At 39.8% G+C, this 23,813-nt stretch overlaps 1 protein-coding gene across 1 annotated transcript; it reads right to left on the bottom strand.

Annotated features, from left to right (window-relative positions):
• Positions 1-351: 351 nt before the first annotated feature.
• LOC139467603 (zinc finger protein 91-like) lies at positions 352-22,442 on the bottom strand. The gene is made up of 13 exons (XM_071249135.1): positions 22,421-22,442; positions 22,048-22,147; positions 20,978-21,887; positions 16,845-17,027; positions 12,703-12,885; positions 12,196-12,199; positions 9,645-9,744; positions 8,561-9,473; positions 8,054-8,057; positions 5,511-5,613; positions 4,459-5,339; positions 1,451-1,550; positions 352-1,279 (listed from the first exon to the last, which is right to left on the bottom strand). The coding sequence occupies exons 1-13, from the start codon at positions 22,440-22,442 to the stop codon at positions 352-354; spliced, it is 4,431 nt and encodes a 1,476-aa protein (XP_071105236.1).
• Positions 22,443-23,813: the final 1,371 nt, after the last annotated feature.

The following is a 23,813-nucleotide window of genomic DNA, read 5'->3' as shown; positions in this document are numbered from 1 at the left end:
ATTATGTATGAATGACAACTTAGGTTGCCTAGAAGTATATATATATAATATATACAAGGAAAACGGATTATATTCGCATGCAATGTTTAATTCAATTATTCAACACATTATCAATACAACACATTGTTCGATGTAAACATGAACAGCACCTTTACAACACGTTTAAACAAGGTATAACAATGACGAAAACATTGAACGTCATAATCTCTCGCATCATGTCATTATGCATATCATATATAATATTCAGATGAGCTCATTATCACATGGGCAGCACTTATCTCAACATAACTTTTGTAGCACTCGTAGTATACAGTAGAAACAGATAGCACTGGTGATTTACAGAGCAAAGGTTTACAGAGTAACCTTGTGTACAGTCCTCATATGCCTCAGTCTGTTACCTGACTGAGTGAAGGCTTTGCCACAGACGTCGCAACTGTAGGGCTTGTGGCCGGAGTGGATGCGGCAGTGCTTGCTGTATGTGGAGTAGTCGCTGAAGGTTTTAGGACAGACTGGGCACTTGTAGGGTCGTTCACCGGTATGTACACGCTTGTGGGTAACAAGACCAGTCTTCCATGCAAACACTTTCCCACAAGTCAGACACTCGTAGTGGCCCGGTTCTTGGTGAGGCTTCTTCTTGGGTAGAGACTCGAGAGTGTAGGAAGAAGGATCTGAGGTTTGGAGACTTGCATTTTTGTGTTTGTGGTTTGAACTGGTGTTGACCTCATGGTTGACCTCTGGGTTGACCATGAAGATCTCTGGGACAATCTGTGGTATGATCGGCAAGCTGGTGAATTCTGGTTTGTAATCGGGTATGACTGGTGTGGCGAACACGGTGTTTTCAACAGGTCGTTTCTCTGACATGTCACTGCTGGGTGAATCCGGCCTGCTGTCAAGGACGTCGTCGGCGATGTCGCCATCTGGAGTCACTCTGGAGATGTCGGAGGAGCTGAAGTAGCCGGTGTCGCACTCTTCCTTCATGATGCTATGGGCGAGGTTGTCGTAGACCCCGTATGGAGTAATGGGTGTGGAGGCTCGTGGGGTGTAAGTACAATTCGGGTAGGGGTTGATACCAGGGGTCGACATCAGGATCTCTCTTTGGATCAACGCAGTCTGCACCTGGAGCCGCTGTTGATGGAACATGTCCCTTGCCCACACTTCTGTGCTGTAGTCGTCAAAGCTGAAGGTGTTGGCCCAGGTTCCTGGGGCGGGACAGGGAGGAGTCGGGACGTAGTCTCTGGTCTGGACTAGTGGGGAAACACAGTCGGTCTTTGGAGCAAATCTGGAACCATAAAAAGACAATAAATAGGAGTAACTGTTACATATTCGTGTAACCGAAATTGTTTTATTTTTTGGTCTTTTGTAGAATAGTATATGCCTTATATTGATAGTATATAATGAAACATAGAGAATATAATTGGAATAAATTTCATTCATAGCCAATGCAACTTACCTGAGTGAGTGAGAGGGTCTCTGGTAGGGCTGGAAACGCTGTGATGACTGTAGGGACAGGGGGCCTGGACGCTTTGAGCGGTAGCGATTGTTGCTGCTGCCTAGAAATACAAAGTACATATAACATTAGTTATTATTCAAATTGCAATTTTCTTATGAAGATTTGTCTACCCGAAATATTTGTTTCTGCCAGTTACCAATGTAATTCGAGTCATGTAACAAAATATATTATTAATAATCTATTATACGGTTTTATAATGGAATCAGACAGGGAAATTCATTAATCAATTTGCAGTTCTTAGGTTGTGAACCAAAATATGGTTTATACATGTAGTTCAACATGTCAAAAGAAAACCCCTTCTCAAAAAAAGGTATTTATTTTTTACTTACCATCTTGAAATTGGGTTGCCATCTTCAAATACGTAACGGGTATTTAGCGTGAATTTTGTTTCAGTACGAACGTCTTATTCTGTATCTAAATCTATCCTTATGTCTCAATGTAGGCTGCGAACTGGAGTGTTGACCACTGTTTCAAGCAGACATATAGAGCCCAGATTTCCTTTCAAAGTTAACTGTCAGCTGCTCTACGTGCTTATATTTACTTACAGGGCCACGTTTGGTTTTAGCAAATAACTATAGTAAGTATTTATGCAGCCAGTGTCAGTGTTCTACTCGTCATCGAAATCAACCAATCAGTGTCTCCGGCTTCTGAGTATCGGCTCTAACTGTCGCGGACGTCAACCAATCAGTGTCTGTGTAAAGTGAGTTTGTGTTCAGCTTATCATCGAAATCAACCAATCAGTGTCTGCGGTTTCTGAGTATCTGTTCTAATTGTCGCATAAATCAACAAATCAGTTTTTCCTGTCAATGAAGCAAGTTCACGCGTCACACGTCTCATCGCATAAATCAACCAATCAATGTCTCTTGAAACCGCCCTGGTCTTTCCTTTCAACCCAGTGGGAATTCTGGGATTCGAATTGGCCCCAATTATCCTATGTCTGCCGTAAGAGGCGACTAAGTGGATCGAGTGGTCGGGATCGGAGGCTTGGTTTATTGTGTGTCATCTCGTTAATGTGTATTTTTTTAAAATGCAAGGATTTCATTTTAAATCTTACGGATATCACTGTATATCTGTCTGGCATCACACGAGATATTCCGTGGCTTCCAGCCGGAGATGAAGAACTAACCGTATCTTCATGTAGTGTTCCTGTCACCGATTCCAGATTATGTATACTGTCGTCATCGTCATGAAATATATGTGTACATGTTAGTTACAGGCCCAACAGTAAAATAACCAATTCATTGGTGCGTAGATATATGTCCGAATTTGCTTGACTCAGTGTACATAGGCTGACTGCAAAAAAAACTATCGAGATTGTCCACGGCGTATTAGATTGGTCATATGCAATTGCAATCAATGTTGTTCTGATTAACTAAGATGGGGCTGATAGAAAGCGATAGGTACTATTATTCAGTTTATTTATATATTAACATATACATATAACTGTACGGCCACGGGAACATAGCATACAAAACATAACAATGTGGAAGCGGTTACAAATGTTACAAGGATTCAATTCTTAATAACATGGCATAATATATAAATAGAGACAGAGTTCATATAGTCGTTTTGCTCACATGTGACATTTAAGGGATAAACTTGTATTTATTTGTATGTACACAGTAGTTTTGTTCAATATTTTTTCCCTTAAATTGTCATATTTACAACATACAAGCAAGGAACATTGTTTACATAATCTTAAACATTTGGTATTTTTTGTGACTGCCAACTTTTAACCAGTGTCAGCTGCATCTAAATTGTGCTAAAGATAATTTTCTTACATTTACATCACTTAAAGACTTTTCTGCGAAATAGTTGTATTTTAAAATATCTATAATATTCACATTTGCTAGAAACATCTACAGTAGATCTCCATGTTTGAAAGTACATGTCAAAACACTATGTTGAACACCAAGTAATCTTTTACACACGAAAAATGTACGGATTCAATTTCTTTGCCTCTGCAAAGCCCCATATTTCCGAACCATGAGAGAAAATAATACCTTTTAGCTTGGATGGCTGCATTACACATATGTGGGCTCTATGATAATTTACTTGAAAATATTACACCAAGATATTTATAACAACTAAGAATCCATTATTGTATCAAATACTTTTTTTCAGATACGACAGGGTGGTATAGGTAAATCTGAATGTACTCGTGATGTATGGTTTGAGTGCTGGACAACATGTTTTTGGACAACGTGCAACGGAAGAATTCCATGCTTCCAGATATATTAAGGAGAAGCAGACATCTATTTACTTCATGGAGTGTACATATCAAGGATTCCAGATTATTTGTACTGTGGCCATTGTACTTGTTATCAAAAATAGCATGTGTTCTTTTACAGGACCAAGAGTAAAGAATCAATTATATGGATGAGCGGATATAAGATCGAATTTTCTTGACACAGAAGCAACTCCTCTCGCGTGACATTGACACTGTCGCGACAACAGCACTACAAGTACGTGTGGAGAATGTTGTGCTGGTGATGTATATATATTCTGCTACTTTATGTGTGAAATCCATTTCCGGTGCACATGGGAGTTCTCGCCTTCGACGGCTTCATTATGTATGAATGACAACTTCGGTGGCCAAGCTGTATATACAAGGAAAACGGATTATATTCAGCATTCAATGTTTAATTCAATATATTCAACACATTATCAATACAACACATTGTTCGATGTAAACATGAACAGCACCTTTACAACACGTTTAAACACGGTATAACAATGACGAAAACTTCATAATCTCTCGCATCATGTCATTATGCATATCATATATAATATTCAGATGAGCCCATTATCACATGGGCAGCACTTATCTCAACATAACTTTTGTAGCACTCGTAGTGTACAGTAGAAACAGATAGCACTGGTGATTTACAGAGCAAAGGTTTACAGAGTAACCTTGTGTACAGTCCTCATATGCCTCAGTCTGTTACCTGACTGAGTGAAGGCTTTGCCACAGACGTCGCAACTGTAGGGCTTGTGGCCGGAGTGGATGCGGCAGTGCTTGCTGTATGTGGAGTAGTCGCTGAAGGTTTTAGGACAGACTGGGCACTTGTAGGGTCGTTCACCGGTATGTACACGCTTGTGGGTAACAAGACCAGTCTTCCATGCAAACACTTTCCCACAAGTCAGACACTCGTAGTGGCCCGGTTCTTGGTGAGGCTTCTTCTTGGGTAGAGACTCGAGAGTGTAGGAAGAAGGATCTGAGGTTTGGAGACTTGCATTTTTGTGTTTGTGGTTTGAACTGGTGTTGACCTCATGGTTGACCTCTGGGTTGACCATGAAGATCTCTGGGACAATCTGTGGTATGATCGGCAAGCTGGTGAATTCTGGTTTGTAATCGGGTATGACTGGTGTGGCGAACACGGTGTTTTCAACAGGTCGTTTCTCTGACATGTCACTGCTGGGTGAATCCGGCCTGCTGTCAAGGACGTCGTCGGCGATGTCGCCATCTGGAGTCACTCTGGAGATGTCTGAGGAGCTAAAGTAGCCGGTGTCGCACTCTTCTTTCATGATGCTATGGGCGAGGTTGTCGTAGACCCCGTATGGAGTAATGGGTGTGGAGGCTCGTGGGGTGTAAGTACAATTCGGGTAGGGGTTGATACCAGGGGTCGACATCAGGATCTCTCTTTGGATCAACGCAGTCTGCACCTGGAGCCGCTGTTGATGGAACATGTCCCTTGCCCACACTTTTGTGCTGTAGTCGTCAAAGCTGAAGGTGTTGGCCCAGGTTCCTGGGGCGGGACAGGGAGGAGTCGGGACGTAGTCTCTGGTCTGGACTAGTGGGGAAACACAGTCGGTCTTTGGAGCAAATCTGGAACCATAAAAAGACAATAAATAGGAGTAACTGTTACATATTCGTGTAACCGAAATTGTCTTATTTTTTGGTCTTTTGTAGAATAGTATATGCCTTATATTGATAGTATATAATGAAACATAGAGAATATAATTGGAATAAATTTCATTCATAGCCAATGCAACTTACCTGAGTGAGTGAGAGGGGGGTCTCTGGTAGGGCTGGAAACGCTGTGATGACTGTAGGGACAGGGGGCCTGGACACTTTGAGCGGTAGCGATTGTTGCTGCTGCCTAGAAATACAAAGTACATATAACATTAGTTATTATTCAAATCGCAATTTTCTTATGAAGATTTGTCTACCCGAAATATTTGTTTCTGCCAGTTACCAATGTAATTCGAGTCATGTAACAAAATATATTATTAATAATCTATTATACGGTTTTATAATGGAATCAGACAGGGAAATTCATTAATCAATTTGCAGTTCTTAGGTTGTGAACCAAAATATGGTTTATACATGTAGTTCAACATGTCAAAAGAAAACCCCTTCTCAAAAAAAGTTATTTATTTTTTACTTACCATCTTGAAATTGGGTTGCCATCTTCAAATACGTAACGGGTATTTAGCGTGAATTTTGTTTCAGTACGAACGTCTTATTCTGTATCTAAATCTATCCTTATGTCTCAATGTAGGCTGCGAACTGGAGTGTTGACCGCTGTTTCAAGCAGGCATATAGAGCCCAGATTTCCTTTCAAAGTTAACTGTCAGCTGCTCTACGTGCTTATATTTACTTACAGGGCCACGTTTGGTTGTAGCAAATAACTATAGTAAGTATTTATGCAGCCAGTGTCAGTGTTCTACTCGTCATCGAAATCAACCAATCAGTGTCTCCGGCTTCTGAGTATCGGCTCTAACTGTCGCGGACGTCAACCAATCAGTGTCTGTGTAAAGTGAGTTTGTGTTCAGCTTATCATCGAAATCAACCAATCAGTGTCTGCGGTTTCTGAGTATCTGTTCTAATTGTCGCATAAATCAACAAATCAGTTGTTCCTGTCAATGAAGCAAGTTCACGCGTCACACGTCTCGTCGCATAAATCAACCAATCAGTGTCTCTTGAAACCGCCCTGGTCTTTCCTTTCAACCCAGTGGGAATTCTGGGATTCGAATTGGCCCCAATTATCCTATGTCTGCCGTAAGAGGCGACTAAGTGGATCGAGTGGTCGGGATCGGAGGCTTGGTTTATTGTGTGCCATCTCGTTAATGTGTATTTTTTTAAAATGCAAGGATTTCATTTTAAATCTTACGGATATCACTGTATATCTGTCTGGCATCACACGAGATATTCCGTGGCTTCCAGCCGGAGATGAAGACCTAACCGTATCTTCATGTAGTGTTCCTGTCACCGATTCCAGATTATGTATACTGTCGTCATCGTCATGAAATATATGTGTACATGTTAGTTACAGGCCCAACAGTAAAATAACCAATTCATTGGTGCGTAGATATATGTCCGAATTTGCTTGACTCAGTGTACATAGGCTGACTGCAAAAAACTATCGAGATTGTCCACGGCGTATTAGATTGGTCATATGCAATTGCATTCAATGTTGTTCTGATTAACTAAGATGGGGCTGATAGAAAGCGATAGGTACTATTATTCAGTTTATTTATATATTAACATATACATATAACTGTACGCCCACGGGAACATAGCATACAAAACATAACAATGTGGAAGCGGTTACAAATGTTACAAGGATTCATTTCTTAATAACATGGCATGATATATAAATAGGGACAGAGTTCGTATAGTCGTTTTTCTCACATGTGACACACTTGTATTTATTTATATGTACACAGTATTTTTGTTCAATATTTTCCCCTTAAATTGTCATATTTACAACATACAAACAATGAACATTGTCTACATAATCTTAAGCTTTTGGTATTTCTTGTGCCTGTCAACTTTGAAGCTGTGTGAGCTGCATCTAAATTGTGCTAAGGATGATCTGCATTTTCTTATATTTACATCACTTAAATACTTTTCTACGAAATAATTGTATGAATATTCACATTTGCTAGACACATCTACAGTAGATACGTCTGTATTGTTTTCGATATCAACATAGCATGCTTCCCAAATGTAACCATACTCAAATTTATACTGTAGACGTTTATCATTGTATGCCCATTTTAGTCATACCATCATATTATAACATTTTTCGGGATAATCTACTTTCTGGCATTTTCAAAAAGTGTAACCAATATTTTATTATTCTTATATAGTGATACAAAGGTCTGCGACCCCTTTCACCAAAAACACAAATTAATCTTACACTCGTACGTCACATGTACGGATTAAATTTCCTTTTCGACTTCTCTTGCCTCTGCAAGACCCCATATTTCTGAACCATAAGAGAAAATAGGGACTATTTTTTGTCAAATTGTTAGGAAAGATTTATAATCGCAGTCCGCTCAAATGTTCAAACGTTTGAAAAATTCCCAATAACATCTTTTTAGTTTGGATGGCTGAATTACACTGGGCTCCATGATAATTTACTTGAAAATATTACACAATAGATTTAGTTTGAAGTAATTCCCCAAAAGTACCGCTTTTCATTCTTTGACAGCGTATTTCCTTTGCTAAATACAATGTTTTGCCTTATACGAATTAAAATTAAGTTTCCACAGTACAATTCTGACTGATTTATCAGTTTGTAAACATTTTACTGTACTTGAACATAAAGAGTGTCATTATAATTTCTTTTGATTTGAGCTACAATCTTATTAAAAAAACAGAAAAGGGGCTTAATACACATTCGTAATACACCAGTATGGCAGATAAAAGAATCTGAAGACGTGTCGTCTTGTTTGACATGGGAAGTCATGTCTATTCATCGACTGCGAGGAGTTTACAGATCCACAGGTTAAAGTTTTGGGATGCCGGGTTACCATAGCATTTATGAATGGCAACATGTGTTATCTCACAACACATACACGGAAAACGAAGGTGTCAACATCCAATGTTTAATTCAATATATACACCAATAAGACACATGAATAGCACTTTCACAACATACAGCACTTTACACGGTATTGTCAAAAACTCTCGCATACCATATCATGATGCATATCATATATAATATTCAGATGAGCACATTATCACATGGGCAGCACTATTTGCAACATCACATCATTTGCATCACCTAATCAGACAGCACGAGTTTATAAAGTAACCTTGTGTACAGTCCTCATATGCCTCAGTCTGTTACCTGACTGAGTGAAGGCTTTGCCACAGACGTCGCAACTGTAGGGCTTGTGGCCGGAGTGGATGCGGCAGTGCTTGCTGTATGTGGAGTAGTCGCTGAAGGCTTTAGGACAGACTGGGCACTTGTAGGGTCGTTCACCGGTATGTACACGCTTGTGGGTCACAAGACCAGTCTTCCATGCAAACACTTTCCCACAAGTCAGACACTCGTAGTGGCCCGGTTCTTGGTGAGGCTTCTTCTTGGGTAGAGACTCGAGAGTGTAGGAAGAGGAAGAAGGATCTGAGGTTTGGAGACTTGCATTTTCGTGTTTGTGGTTTGAACTGGTGTTGACCTCATGGTTGACCTTGAAGATCTCTGGGACAATCTGTGGTATGATCGGCAAGCTGGTGAATTCTGGTTTGTAATCGGGTATGACTGGTGTGTCGAACACGGTAGTGTTTTCAACAGGTCGTTTCTCTGACATGTCACTGCTGGGTGAATCCGGCCTGCTGTCAAGGACGTCGTCGGCGATGTCGCCATCTGGAGTCACTCTGGAGATGTCGGAGGAGCTAAAGTAGCCGGTGTCGCACTCTTCTTTCATGATGCTATGGGCGAGGTTGTCGTAGACCCCGTATGGAGAAATCGGTGTGGAGTCTCGTGGAGGGTAGTTACAATTCGGGTAGGGGCTGATACCAGGGGTCGACATCAGGATCTCTCTTTGGATCAACGCAGTCTGCACCTGGAGCCGCTGTTGATGGAACATGTCCCTTGCCCACACTTTTGTGCTGTAGTCGTCAAAGCTGAAGGTGTTGGCCCAGGTTCCTGGGACGGGACAGGGAGGAGTCGGGACGTAGTCTCTGGTCTGGACTAGTGGGGAAACACAGTCGGACTTTGGAGCAAATCTGGAACCATAAAGAGACAATAAATAGGAGTTACTGTTACATATTCGTGTAATCGAAATTGTCTTATTTTTTGGTCTTTTGTAGAATAGTATATGCCTCATATTGATAGTATATAATAAAACATAGAGAATATAATTGGAATAAATTTCATTCATGGCCAATGCAACTTACCTGAGTGAGTGAGAGGGTCTCTGGTAGGGCTGGAAACGCTGTGATGACTGTAGGGACAGGGGGCCTGGACACTTTGAGCGGTAGCGATTGTTGCTGCTGCCTAGAAATACAAAGTACATATAACATTAGTTATTATTCAACTCGCAATTTTCTTATGAAGTTTTGTCTACCCGAAATATTTGTTTCTGCCAGTTACCAATGTAATTCGAGTCATGTAACAAAATATATTATTAATAATCTATTATACGGTTTTATAATGGAATCACACAGGGACATTTATTAATCAATTTGCAGTTCTTAGGTTGTGAACCAAAATATGGTTTATACATGTAGTTCAACATGTCAAAAGAAAACCCCTTCTCAAAAAAAGTTATTTATTTTTTACTTACCATCTTGAAATTGGGTTGCCATCTTCAAATGCGTAACGGGTATTTAGCGTGAATTTTGTTTCAGTACGAACGTCTTATTCTGTATCTAAATCTATCCTTATGTCTCAATGTAGGCTGCGAACTGGAGTGTTGACCACTGTTTCAAGCAGGCATATAAAGCCCAGATTTCCTTTCAAAGTTAACTGTCGGCTGCTCTACGTGCTTATATTTACTTACTGGGCCACGTTTGGTTTTAGCAAATAACTATAGTGAGTATTTATGCAGCCAGTGTCAGTGTTCTACTCGTCATCGAAATCAACCAATCAGTGTCTCCGGCTTCTGAGTATCGGCTCTAACTGTCGCGGACGTCAACCAATCAGTTTCTGTGTAAAGTGAGTTTGTGTTCAGCTTATCATCGAAATCAACCAATCAGTGTCTGCGATTTCTGAGTATCCGTTCTAATTGTCGCATAAATCAACAAATCAGTTTTTCCTGTCAATGAAGCAAGATCACGCGTCACACGTCTCGTTGCATGAATCAACCAACCAGTGTCTCTTGAAACCGCCCTGGTCTTTCCTTTCAACCCAGTGGGAATTCTGGGATTCGAATCGACCCCAATTATCCTATGTCTGCCGTAAGAGGCGACTAAGTGGATCGGGTGGTCGGGATCGGAGACTTGGTTGATTGTGTGTCATTGTTTACCCTTCTCGTTAATGTACATTTAAAAAAATGCAAGGATTTCATTTTAAATCTTACGGATATCACTGTATATCTGTTTGGCATCACACGAGATATTCCGTGGCTTCCAGCCGGAGATGAAGACCTAACCGTATCTTCATACAGTGTTCCTGTCACCGATTCCAGATTATGTATACTGTCGTCATCGTCATGAAATATATGTGTACATGTTAGTTACAGGCCCAACAGTAAAATAACCAATTCATTGGTGCGTAGATATATGTCCGAATTTGCTTGACTCAGTGTACAAAGGCTGACTGCAAAATAACTATCGAGATTGTCCACGGCGTATTATATTGGTCATATGCAATTGCATTCAATGTTGTTCTGATTAACTAAGATGGGGCTGATAGAAAGCGATAAGTACTATTAATCAGTTTATTTATATATTAACATAAACATATAACTGTACGCCCACGGGAACATAGCATACAAAACATAACAATGTGGAAGCGGTTACAAATGTTACAAGGATTCATTTCTTAATAACATGGCATGATATATAAATAGGGACAGAGTTCGTATAGTCGTTTTGCTCACATGTGACACACTTGTATTTATTTATATGTACACAGTATTTTTGTTCAATATTTTCCCCTTAAATTGTCATATTTACAACATACAAACAATGAACATTGTCTACATAATCTTAAGCTTTTGGTATTTCTTGTGCCTGTCAACTTTGAAGCTGTGTGAGCTGCATCTAAATTGTGCTAAGGATGATCTGCATTTTCTTATATTTACATCACTTAAATACTTTTCTACGAAATAATTGTATGAATATTCACATTTGCTAGACACATCTACAGTAGATACGTCTGTATTGTTTTCGATATCAACATAGCATGCTTCCCAAATGTAACCATACTCAAATTTATACTGTAGACGTTTATCATTGTATGCCCATTTTAGTCATACCATCATATTATAACATTTTTCGGGATAATCTACTTTCTGGCATTTTCAAAAAGTGTAACCAATATTTTATTATTCTTATATAGTGATACAAAGGTCTGCGACCCCTTTCACCAAAAACACAAATTAATCTTACACTCGTACGTCACATGTACGGATTAAATTTCCTTTTCGACTTCTCTTGCCTCTGCAAGACCCCATATTTCTGAACCATAAGAGAAAATAGGGACTATTTTTTGTCAAATTGTTAGGAAAGATTTATAATCGCAGTCCGCTCAAATGTTCAAACGTTTGAAAAATTCCCAATAACATCTTTTTAGTTTGGATGGCTGAATTACACTGGGCTCCATGATAATTTACTTGAAAATATTACACAATAGATTTAGTTTGAAGTAATTCCCCAAAAGTACCGCTTTTCATTCTTTGACAGCGTATTTCCTTTGCTAAATACAATGTTTTGCCTTATACGAATTAAAATTAAGTTTCCACAGTACAATTCTGACTGATTTATCAGTTTGTAAACATTTTACTGTACTTGAACATAAAGAGTGTCATTATAATTTCTTTTGATTTGAGCTACAATCTTATTAAAAAAACAGAAAAGGGGCTTAATACACATTCGTAATACACCAGTATGGCAGATAAAAGAATCTGAAGACGTGTCGTCTTGTTTGACATGGGAAGTCATGTCTATTCATCGACTGCGAGGAGTTTACAGATCCACAGGTTAAAGTTTTGGGATGCCGGGTTACCATAGCATTTATGAATGGCAACATGTGTTATCTCACAACACATACACGGAAAACGAAGGTGTCAACATCCAATGTTTAATTCAATATATACACCAATAAGACACATGAATAGCACTTTCACAACATACAGCACTTTACACGGTATTGTCAAAAACTCTCGCATACCATATCATGATGCATATCATATATAATATTCAGATGAGCACATTATCACATGGGCAGCACTATTTGCAACATCACATCATTTGCATCACCTAATCAGACAGCACGAGTTTATAAAGTAACCTTGTGTACAGTCCTCATATGCCTCAGTCTGTTACCTGACTGAGTGAAGGCTTTGCCACAGACGTCGCAACTGTAGGGCTTGTGGCCGGAGTGGATGCGGCAGTGCTTGCTGTATGTGGAGTAGTCGCTGAAGGCTTTAGGACAGACTGGGCACTTGTAGGGTCGTTCACCGGTATGTACACGCTTGTGGGTCACAAGACCAGTCTTCCATGCAAACACTTTCCCACAAGTCAGACACTCGTAGTGGCCCAGTTCTTGGTGAGGCTTCTTCTTGGGTAGAGACTCGAGAGTGTAGGAAGAGGAAGAAGGATCTGAGGTTTGGAGACTTGCATTTTCGTGTTTGTGGTTTGAACTGGTGTTGACCTCATGGTTGACCTTGAAGATCTCTGGGACAATCTGTGGTATGATCGGCAAGCTGGTGAATTCTGGTTTGTAATCGGGTATGACTGGTGTGTCGAACACGGTAGTGTTTTCAACAGGTCGTTTCTCTGACATGTCACTGCTGGGTGAATCCGGCCTGCTGTCAAGGACGTCGTCGGCGATGTCGCCATCTGGAGTCACTCTGGAGATGTCGGAGGAGCTAAAGTAGCCGGTGTCGCACTCTTCTTTCATGATGCTATGGGCGAGGTTGTCGTAGACCCCGTATGGAGAAATCGGTGTGGAGTCTCGTGGAGGGTAGTTACAATTCGGGTAGGGGCTGATACCAGGGGTCGACATCAGGATCTCTCTTTGGATCAACGCAGTCTGCACCTGGAGCCGCTGTTGATGGAACATGTCCCTTGCCCACACTTTTGTGCTGTAGTCGTCAAAGCTGAAGGTGTTGGCCCAGGTTCCTGGGACGGGACAGGGAGGAGTCGGGACGTAGTCTCTGGTCTGGACTAGTGGGGAAACACAGTCGGACTTTGGAGCAAATCTGGAACCATAAAGAGACAATAAATAGGAGTTACTGTTACATATTCGTGTAATCGAAATTGTCTTATTTTTTGGTCTTTTGTAGAATAGTATATGCCTCATATTGATAGTATATAATAAAACATAGAGAATATAATTGGAATAAATTTCATTCATGGCCAATGCAACTTACCTGAGTGAGTGAGAGGGTCTCTGGTAGGGCTGGAAACGCTGTGATGACTGTAGGGACAGGGGGCCTGGACACTTTGAGCGGTAGCGATTGTTGCTGCTGCCTAGAAATACAAAGTACATATAACATTAGTTATTATTCAACTCGCAATTTTCTTATGAAGTTTTGTCTACCCGAAATATTTGTTTCTGCCAGTTACCAATGTAATTCGAGTCATGTAACAAAATATATTATTAATAATCTATTATACGGTTTTATAATGGAATCAGACAGGGACATTTATTAATCAATTTGCAGTTCTTAGGTTGTGAACCAAAATATGGTTTATACATGTAGTTCAACATGTCAAAAGAAAACCCCTACTCAAGAAAAGTTATTTATATTTTACTTACCATCTTGAAATTGGGTTGCCATCTTCAAATACGTAATGGGTATTTAGCGTGAATTTTGTTTCAGTACGAACGTCTTATTCTGTATCTAAATCTATCCTTATGTCTCAATGTAGGCTGCGAACTGGAGTGTTGACCACTGTTTCAAGCAGGCATATAAAGCCCAGATTTCCTTTCAAAGTTAACTGTCGGCTGCTCTACGTGCTTATATTTACTTACTGGGCCACGTTTGGTTTTAGCAAATAACTATAGTGAGTATTTATGCAGCCAGTGTCAGTGTTCTACTCGTCATCGAAATCAACCAATCAGTGTCTCCGGCTTCTGAGTATCGGCTCTAACTGTCGCGGACGTCAACCAATCAGTTTCTGTGTAAAGTGAGTTTGTGTTCAGCTTATCATCGAAATCAACCAATCAGTGTCTACGGTTTCTGAGTATCCGTTCTAATTGTCGCATAAATCAACAAATCAGTTTTTCCTGTCAATGAAGCAAGATCACGCGTCACACGTCTCGTTGCATGAATCAACCAACCAGTGTCTCTTGAAACCGCCCTGGTCTTTCCTTTCAACCCAGTGGGAATTCTGGGATTCGAATCGACCCCAATTATCCTATGTCTGCCGTAAGAGGCGACTAAGTGGATCGGGTGGTCGGGATCGGAGACTTGGTTGATTGTGTGTCATTGTTTACCCTTCTCGTTAATGTACATTTAAAAAAATGCAAGGATTTCATTTTAAATCTTACGGATATCACTGTATATCTGTTTGGCATCACACAAGATATTCCGTGGCTTCCAGCCGGAGATGAAGACCTAACCGTATCTTCATACAGTGTTCCTGTCACCGATTCCAGATTATGTATACTGTCGTCATCGTCATGAAATATATGTGTACATGTTAGTTACAGGCCCAACAGTAAAATAACCAATTCATTGGTGCGTAGATATATGTCCGAATTTGCTTGACTCAGTGTACAAAGGCTGACTGCAAAATAACTATCGAGATTGTCCACGGCGTATTATATTGGTCATATGCAATTGCATTCAATGTTGTTCTGATTAACTAAGATGGGGCTGATAGAAAGCGATAAGTACTATTAATCAGTTTATTTATATATTAACATAAACATATAACTGTACGCCCACGGGAACATAGCATACAAAACATAACAATGTGGAAGCGGTTACAAATGTTACAAGGATTCATTTCTTAATAACATGGCATGATATATAAATAGGGACAGAGTTCGTATAGTCGTTTTGCTCACATGTGACACACTTGTATTTATTTATATGTACACAGTATTTTTGTTCAATATTTTCCCCTTAAATTGTCATATTTACAACATACAAACAATGAACATTGTCTACATAATCTTAAGCTTTTGGTATTTCTTGTGCCTGTCAACTTTGAAGCTGTGTGAGCTGCATCTAAATTGTGCTAAGGATGATCTGCATTTTCTTATATTTACATCACTTAAATACTTTTCTACGAAATAATTGTATGAATATTCACATTTGCTAGACACATCTACAGTAGATACGTCTGTATTGTTTTCGATATCAACATAGCATGCTTCCCAAATGTAACCATACTCAAATTTATACTGTAGACGTTTATCATTGTATGCCCATTTTAGTCATACCATCATATTATAACATTTTTCGGGATAATCTACTTTCTGGCATTTTCAAAAAGTGTAACCAATATTTTATTATTCTTATATAGTGATACAAAGGTCTGCGACCCCTTTCACCAAAAACACAAATTAATCTTACACTCGTACGTCACATGTACGGATTAAATTTCCTTTTCGACTTCTCTTGCCTCTGCAAGACCCCATATTTCTGAACCATAAGAGAAAATAGGGACTATTTTTTGTCAAATTGTTAGGAAAGATTTATAATCGCAGTCCGCTCAAATGTTCAAACGTTTGAAAAATTCCCAATAACATCTTTTTAGTTTGGATGGCTGAATTACACTGGGCTCCATGATAATTTACTTGAAAATATTACACAATAGATTTAGTTTGAAGTAATTCCCCAAAAGTACCGCTTTTCATTCTTTGACAGCGTATTTCCTTTGCTAAATACAATGTTTTGCCTTATACGAATTAAAATTAAGTTTCCACAGTACAATTCTGACTGATTTATCAGTTTGTAAACATTTTACTGTACTTGAACATAAAGAGTGTCATTATAATTTCTTTTGATTTGAGCTACAATCTTATTAAAAAAACAGAAAAGGGGCTTAATACACATTCGTAATACACCAGTATGGCAGATAAAAGAATCTGAAGACGTGTCGTCTTGTTTGACATGGGAAGTCATGTCTATTCATCGACTGCGAGGAGTTTACAGATCCACAGGTTAAAGTTTTGGGATGCCGGGTTACCATAGCATTTATGAATGGCAACATGTGTTATCTCACAACACATACACGGAAAACGAAGGTGTCAACATCCAATGTTTAATTCAATATATACACCAATAAGACACATGAATAGCACTTTCACAACATACAGCACTTTACACGGTATTGTCAAAAACTCTCGCATACCATATCATGATGCATATCATATATAATATTCAGATGAGCACATTATCACATGGGCAGCACTATTTGCAACATCACATCATTTGCATCACCTAATCAGACAGCACGAGTTTATAAAGTAACCTTGTGTACAGTCCTCATATGCCTCAGTCTGTTACCTGACTGAGTGAAGGCTTTGCCACAGACGTCGCAACTGTAGGGCTTGTGGCCGGAGTGGATGCGGCAGTGCTTGCTGTATGTGGAGTAGTCGCTGAAGGCTTTAGGACAGACTGGGCACTTGTAGGGTCGTTCACCGGTATGTACACGCTTGTGGGTAACAAGACCAGTCTTCCATGCAAACACTTTCCCACAAGTCAGACACTCGTAGTGGCCCGGTTCTTGGTGAGGCATCTTCTTGGGTAGAGACTCGAGAGTGTAGGAAGAGGAAGAAGGATCTGAGGTTTGGAGACTTGCATTTTCGTGTTTGTGGTTTGAACTGGTGTTGACCTCATGGTTGACCTTGAAGATCTCTGGGACAATCTGTGGTATGATCGGCAAGCTGGTGAATTCTGGTTTGTAATCGGGTATGACTGGTGTGTCGAACACGGTAGTGTTTTCAACAGGTCGTTTCTCTGACATGTCACTGCTGGGTGAATCCGGCCTGCTGTCAAGGACGTCGTCGGCGATGTCGCCATCTGGAGTCACTCTGGAGATGTCGGAGGAGCTAAAGTAGCCGGTGTCGCACTCTTCTTTCATGATGCTATGGGCGAGGTTGTCGTAGACCCCGTATGGAGAAATCGGTGTGGAGTCTCGTGGAGGGTAGTTACAATTCGGGTAGGGGCTGATACCAGGGGTCGACATCAGGATCTCTCTTTGGATCAACGCAGTCTGCACCTGGAGCCGCTGTTGATGGAACATGTCCCTTGCCCACACTTTTGTGCTGTAGTCGTCAAAGCTGAAGGTGTTGGCCCAGGTTCCTGGGGCGGGACAGGGAGGAGTCGGGACGTAGTCTCTGGTCTGGACTAGTGGGGAAACACAGTCGGACTTTGGAGCAAATCTGGAACCATAAAAAGACAATAAATAGGAGTTACTGTTACATATTCGTGTAATCGAAATTGTCTTATTTTTTGGTCTTTTGTAGAATAGTATATGCCTCATATTGATAGTATATAATAAAACATAGAGAATATAATTGGAATAAATTTCATTCATGGCCAATGCAACTTACCTGAGTGAGTGAGAGGGTCTCTGGTAGGGCTGGAAACGCTGTGATGACTGTAGGGACAGGGGGCCTGGACACTTTGAGCGGTAGCGATTGTTGCTGCTGCCTAGAAATACAAAGTACATATAACATTAGTTATTATTCAACTCGCAATTTTCTTATGAAGTTTTGTCTACCCGAAATATTTGTTTCTGCCAGTTACCAATGTAATTCGAGTCATGTAACAAAATATATTATTAATAATCTATTATACGGTTTTATAATGGAATCAGACAGGGACATTTATTAATCAATTTGCAGTTCTTAGGTTGTGAACCAAAATATGGTTTATACATGTAGTTCCCCTACTCAAGAAAAGTTATTTATTTTTTACTTACCATCTTGAAATTGGGTTCCCATCTTCAAATACGTAATGGGTATTAGCGTGAATTTTGTTTCAGTACGAACGTCTTATTCTGTATCTAAATCTATCCTTATGTCTCAATGTAGGCTGCGAACTGGAGTGTTGACCACTGTTTCAAGCAGGCATATAAAGCCCAGATTTCCTTTCAAAGTTAACTGTCGGCTGCCCTACGTGCTTATATTTACTTACTGGGCCACGTTTGGTTGTAGCAAATAACTATAGTGAGTATTTATGCAGCCAGTGTCAGTGTTCTACTCGTCATCGAAATCAACCAATCAGTGTCTCCGGCTTCTGAGTATCGGCTCTAACTGTCGCGGACGTCAACCAATCAGTGTCTGTGTAAAGTGAGTTTGTGTTCAGCTTATCATCGAAATCAACCAATCAGTGTCTACGGTTTCTGAGTATCCGTTCTAATTGTCGCATAAATCAACAAATCAGTTTTTCCTGTCAATGAAGCAAGATCACGCGTCACACGTCTCGTCGCATAAATCAACCAACCAGTGTCTCTTGAAACCGCCCTGGTCTTTCCTTTCAACCCAGTGGGAATTCTGGGATTCGAATCGACCCCAATTATCCTATGTCTGCCGTAAGAGGCGACTAAGTGGATCGGGTGGTCGGGATCGGAGACTTGGTTGATTGTGTGTCATTGTTTACCCTTCTCGTTAATGTACATTTAAAAAAATGCAAGGATTTCATTTTAAATCTTACGGATATCATTGTATATCTGTTTGGCATCACACGAGATATTCCGTGGCTTCCAGCCGGAGATGAAAACCTAACCGTATCTTCATACAGTGTTCCTGTCACCGATTCCAGATTATGTATACAGTCGTCATTGTCATGAAATAAATGTGTACATGTTAGTTACAGGCCCAACAGTAAAATAACCAATTCATTGGTGCGTAGATATATGTCCGAATTTGCTTGACTCAGTGTGCAAAATAACTATCGAGATTGTCCACGGCGTATTATATTGGTCATATGCAATTGCATTCAATGTTGTTCTGATTAACTAAGATGGGGCTGATAGAAAGCGATAAGTACTATTAATCAGTTTATTTATATATTAACATAAACATATAACTGTACGCCCACGGGAACATAGCATACAAAACATAACAATGTGGAAGCGGTTACAAATGTTACAAGGATTCATTTCTTAATAACATGGCATGATATATAAATAGGGACAGAGTTCGTATAGTCGTTTTGCTCACATGTGACACACTTGTATTTATTTGTATGTACACAGTATTTTTGTTCAATATTTTTCCCTTAAATTGTCATATTTACAACATACAAACAATGAACACTGTCTACATTATCTTAAGCTTTTGGTATTTCTTGTGCCTGTCAACTTTGAAGCTGTGTGAGCTGCATCTAAATTGTGCTAAAGATGATCTGCATTTTCTTATATTTACATCACTTAAATACTTTTCTACGAAATAATTGTATGAATATTCACATTTGCTAGACACATCTACAGTAGATACGTCTGTATTGTTTTCGATATCAACATAGCATGCTTCCCAAATGTAACCATACTCAAATTTATACTGTAGACGTTTATCATTGTATGCCCATTTTAGTCATTCCATCATATTATAACATTTTTCGGGATAATCTACTTTCTGGCATTTTCAAAAAGTGTAACCAATATTTTATTATTCTTATATAGTGATACAAAGGTCTGCGACCCCTTTCACCCAAAACCACGTTTAACACAAATTAATCTTACACTCGTACGTCACATGTACGGATTAAATTTCCTTTTCGACTTCTCTTGCCTCTGCAAGACCATAAGGTATCTCATAATTTCTGAACCATAAGAGAAAATAGGGACTATCTTTTGTCAAATTGTTAGTAAAGATTTATAATCGCAGTCCGCTCAAATGTTCAAACGTTTGAAAAATTCCCAATAACATCTTTTTAGTTCTGATGGCTGAATTACACTGGGCTCCATGATAATTTACTTGAAAATATTACACAATAGATTTAGTTTGAAGTAATTCCCCAAAAGTACCGCTTTTCATTCTTTGACAGCGTATTTCCTTTGCTAAATACAATGTTTTGTCTAATACAAATTAAAATTAAGTTTCCACAGTACAATTCTGGCTGATTTATCAGTTTATTGTACTGTACTTGAACATAAAGAGTGTCATTATAATTTCTTTTGATTTGAGCTACAATCTTATTAAAAAATAGAAAAGGGGCTTAATACACATTCGTAATACACCAGTATGGCAGATAAAAGAATCTGAAGACGTGTCGTCTTGTTTGACATGGGAAGTCATGTCTATTCATCGACTGCGAGGAGTTTACAGATCCACAGGTTAAAGTTTTGGGATGCCGGGTTACCATAGCATTTATGAATGGCAACATGTGTTATCTCACAACATATACACGGAAAACGAAGGTGTCAACATCCAATGTTTAATTCAATATATACACCAATAAGACACATGAATAGCACTTTCACAACATACAGCACTTTACACGGTATTGTCAAAAACTCTCGCATACCATATCATGATGCATATCATATATAATATTCAGATGAGCACATTATCACATGGGCAACACTATTTGCAACATCACATCATTTGCATCACCTAATCAGACAGCACGAGTTTATAAAGTAACCTTGTGTACAGTCCTCATATGCCTCAGTCTGTTACCTGACTGAGTGAAGGCTTTGCCACAGACGTCGCAACTGTAGGGCTTGTGGCCGGAGTGGATGCGGCAGTGCTTGCTGTATGTGGAGTAGTCGCTGAAGGCTTTAGGACAGACTGGGCACTTGTAGGGTCGTTCACCGGTATGTACACGCTTGTGGGTAACAAGACCAGTCTTCCATGCAAACACTTTCCCACAAGTCAGACACTCGTAGTGGCCCGGTTCTTGGTGAGGCTTCTTCTTGGGTAGAGACTCGAGAGTGTAGGAAGAAGGATCTGAGGTTTGGAGGCTTGCATTTTTGTGTTTGTGGTTTGAACTGGTGTTGACCTCATGGTTGACCTCTGGGTTGACCGTGAACATCTCTGGGACAATCTGTGGTATGATCGGCAAGCTGGTGAATTCTGGTTTGTAATCGGGTATGACTGGTGTGGCGAACACGTTAGCGTTTTCAACAGGTCGTTTCTCTGACATGTCACTGCTGGGTGAATCCGGTCTGCTGTCAAGGACGTCGTCGGCGATGTCGCCATCTGGAGTCACTCTGGAGATGTCGGAGGAGCTGAAGTAGCCGGTGTCGCACTCTTCTTTCATGATGCTATGGGCGAGGTTGTCGTAGACCCCGTATGGAGTAATGGGTGTGGAGGCTCGTGGGGTGTAAGTACAATTCGGGTAGGGGCTGATACCAGGGGTCGACATCAGGATCTCTCTTTGGATCAACACTGTCTGCATCTGAAGCCGCTGTTGGTGGAAGACGTCCGTTGCCCACACTTTTGTGCTGTAGTCGTCGAAGCTGAAGGTGTTGGCCCAGGTTCCTGGGGCGGGACAGGGAGGAGTCGGGACGTAGTCTCTGGTCTGGACTAGTGGGGAAACACAGTCGGACTTTGGAGCAAATCTGGAACCATAAAAAGACAATAAATATGAGTTACTGTTACATATTCGTGTAATCGAAATTGTCTTTTGTAGAATAGTATATGCCTTATATTGATAGTATATAATAAAACATAGAGAATAAAACATTGGAATAAATTTCATTCATGGCCAATGCAACTTACCTAAGTGAGTGAGAGGGTCTCTGGTAGGGCTGGAAACGCTGTGATGACTGTAGGGACAGGGGGCCTGGACACTTTGAGCGGTAGCGATTGTTGCTGCTGCCTAGAAATACAAAGTACATATAACATTAGTTATTATTCAACTCTTATTTTCTTATGAAGTTTTGTCTACCCGAAATATTTCTTTTTCTGCCAGTTACCAATGTAATTCGTCATGTAACAAAATATATTATTAATAATCTATTATACAGTTCTATAATGGAATCAGACAGGGAAATTCATTAATCGATTTGCAGTTCTTATGTTGTTTGAACTTGTAGTTCATCATGTCAAAAGAAAGCCCCTACTCAAGAAAACTTATTTATGTTTTACTTACCATCTTGAAATTGGGCTGCCATCTTCAAATACGTAACGGGTAATTAGAATTTCGTATTCAGTACGAACGTCTTATTTTGTATCTAAATCCAAACAGTTCCTTCTGTCTCAATGTCGGCTGCAAACTGGAGTGTTGACCACTGTTTCAAGCAGGCTTATAAAGCCCAACCTTTTAATCCCAATAAAGACAGTTTTAATTGACGATGGCTTCATCTACTGTCTGTGAGTATCCCCGTGCGTTTTGATTGGCTGGAAAGGTGAGATCCGCGTTTTGATTGGCTGACGCTGATTGTGAGTAATCCGCGGTAACTTTGGAGGGTACATCTGACTGATTTGGCGTCCTGGAGATATACCTCGGATGTATGAGCGAATCTCACAGCTTGGGGAAGACAGTAAACTCTTTAATCAATAACAGTTCACCGATGAAGCCTGTTCACGTGCATTATCACAACTGCACGTGAGATCACAAAGGTGAAAAAAAGGATTCGAACGGTTTTGGTGCGGAGTGTAGAGAGTGTGCAGACTGACACTTTATAGGTATATTCAGTGAAACAAATTCAAGGGAGCTGTAATGCTTGTCAGTAGTAAATAAAAATATCCAGGGTAACTTCATGTAGATGGTATCCATTTAGAAATCACATGCACACATGATGATCCACAGTCACAGGCAAAAATGCATAATTTGACAGAATCTAGAACCTATGTTTAGGTGTATGTTTTTAGCTGGTCTGTTTTTCGTCTCTCTTAACGGTGACTTATGGTGTTTCTGTCTGGGCTGTACGTGTATGGACATTGCAAAATACGCATGGTTGTTAATCAATATCGACCAAGACAGATTGGTTAAGCGAATAAACCCTTTCAGGAAATAAATTAAAGGTACACGATCCGATTTACATTTGTTCTAGTTTAAGACAGGGAGATGAATATCAAAATACGTCATTAAACTCGAGAGGAAAGAATCTATACCTCTCAGTTCATATTATCATATGCTTGATGTTCAATTGAAACTATCTTAAGTTGGTGATATCATATCCAAACAATGAACGGTACTGGCACTCACAGAATATATACATGGTTTCATTTTCTGAAACATTTGATGTAAATCATTTTAAAACTTCCCCCAAATCGCATTATGCACAACTGCTGAAACCTATCTTAGACATCTTATCTTTGAAAAGCAATAAATGTTCGGCACAAAATTACATTTGAAACACGGCGATGGCAGGTTGTTGCAATTTTGTTCTTACCTCAGGAATGTGTGATTATTAAATAGACATAATCAAAGTTAACATACATAAACATAAACAAAGTAGTTCAGCTACATAAAAAACACGGTATACTTTCTTTTGTCTCTCAGTTTAATTTAACACCACGCTTTGTGAGGATGTTGGGAA

This window comes from Haliotis cracherodii, unplaced genomic scaffold (genome assembly GCF_022045235.1).
Source record: "Haliotis cracherodii isolate W230 unplaced genomic scaffold, xgHalCrac1.p SCAF_2, whole genome shotgun sequence".
NCBI classification, from domain to species: Eukaryota; Metazoa; Mollusca; class Gastropoda; order Lepetellida; family Haliotidae; genus Haliotis; species Haliotis cracherodii.
The sequence above is the reverse complement of the archived record's forward strand: the minus strand, read 5'-3'. Positions and strand labels throughout refer to the sequence as shown.

Excerpts from the sequence above, each read along its gene's own strand:
- LOC139467603 (XM_071249135.1), bottom strand. The coding sequence starts at position 22,442 with ATGGCAGCCCAATTTCAAGATG. Across the intron at positions 17,028-20,977 it reads GACTGAGGCATATGAGGACT|CGTGTACATACCGGTGAACG; the intron begins GTACACAAGGTT and ends GTTACCCACAAG. Across the intron at positions 9,474-9,644 it reads AGACCCTCTCACTCACTCAG|ATTTGCTCCAAAGTCCGACT; the intron begins GTAAGTTGCATT and ends TTATGGTTCCAG.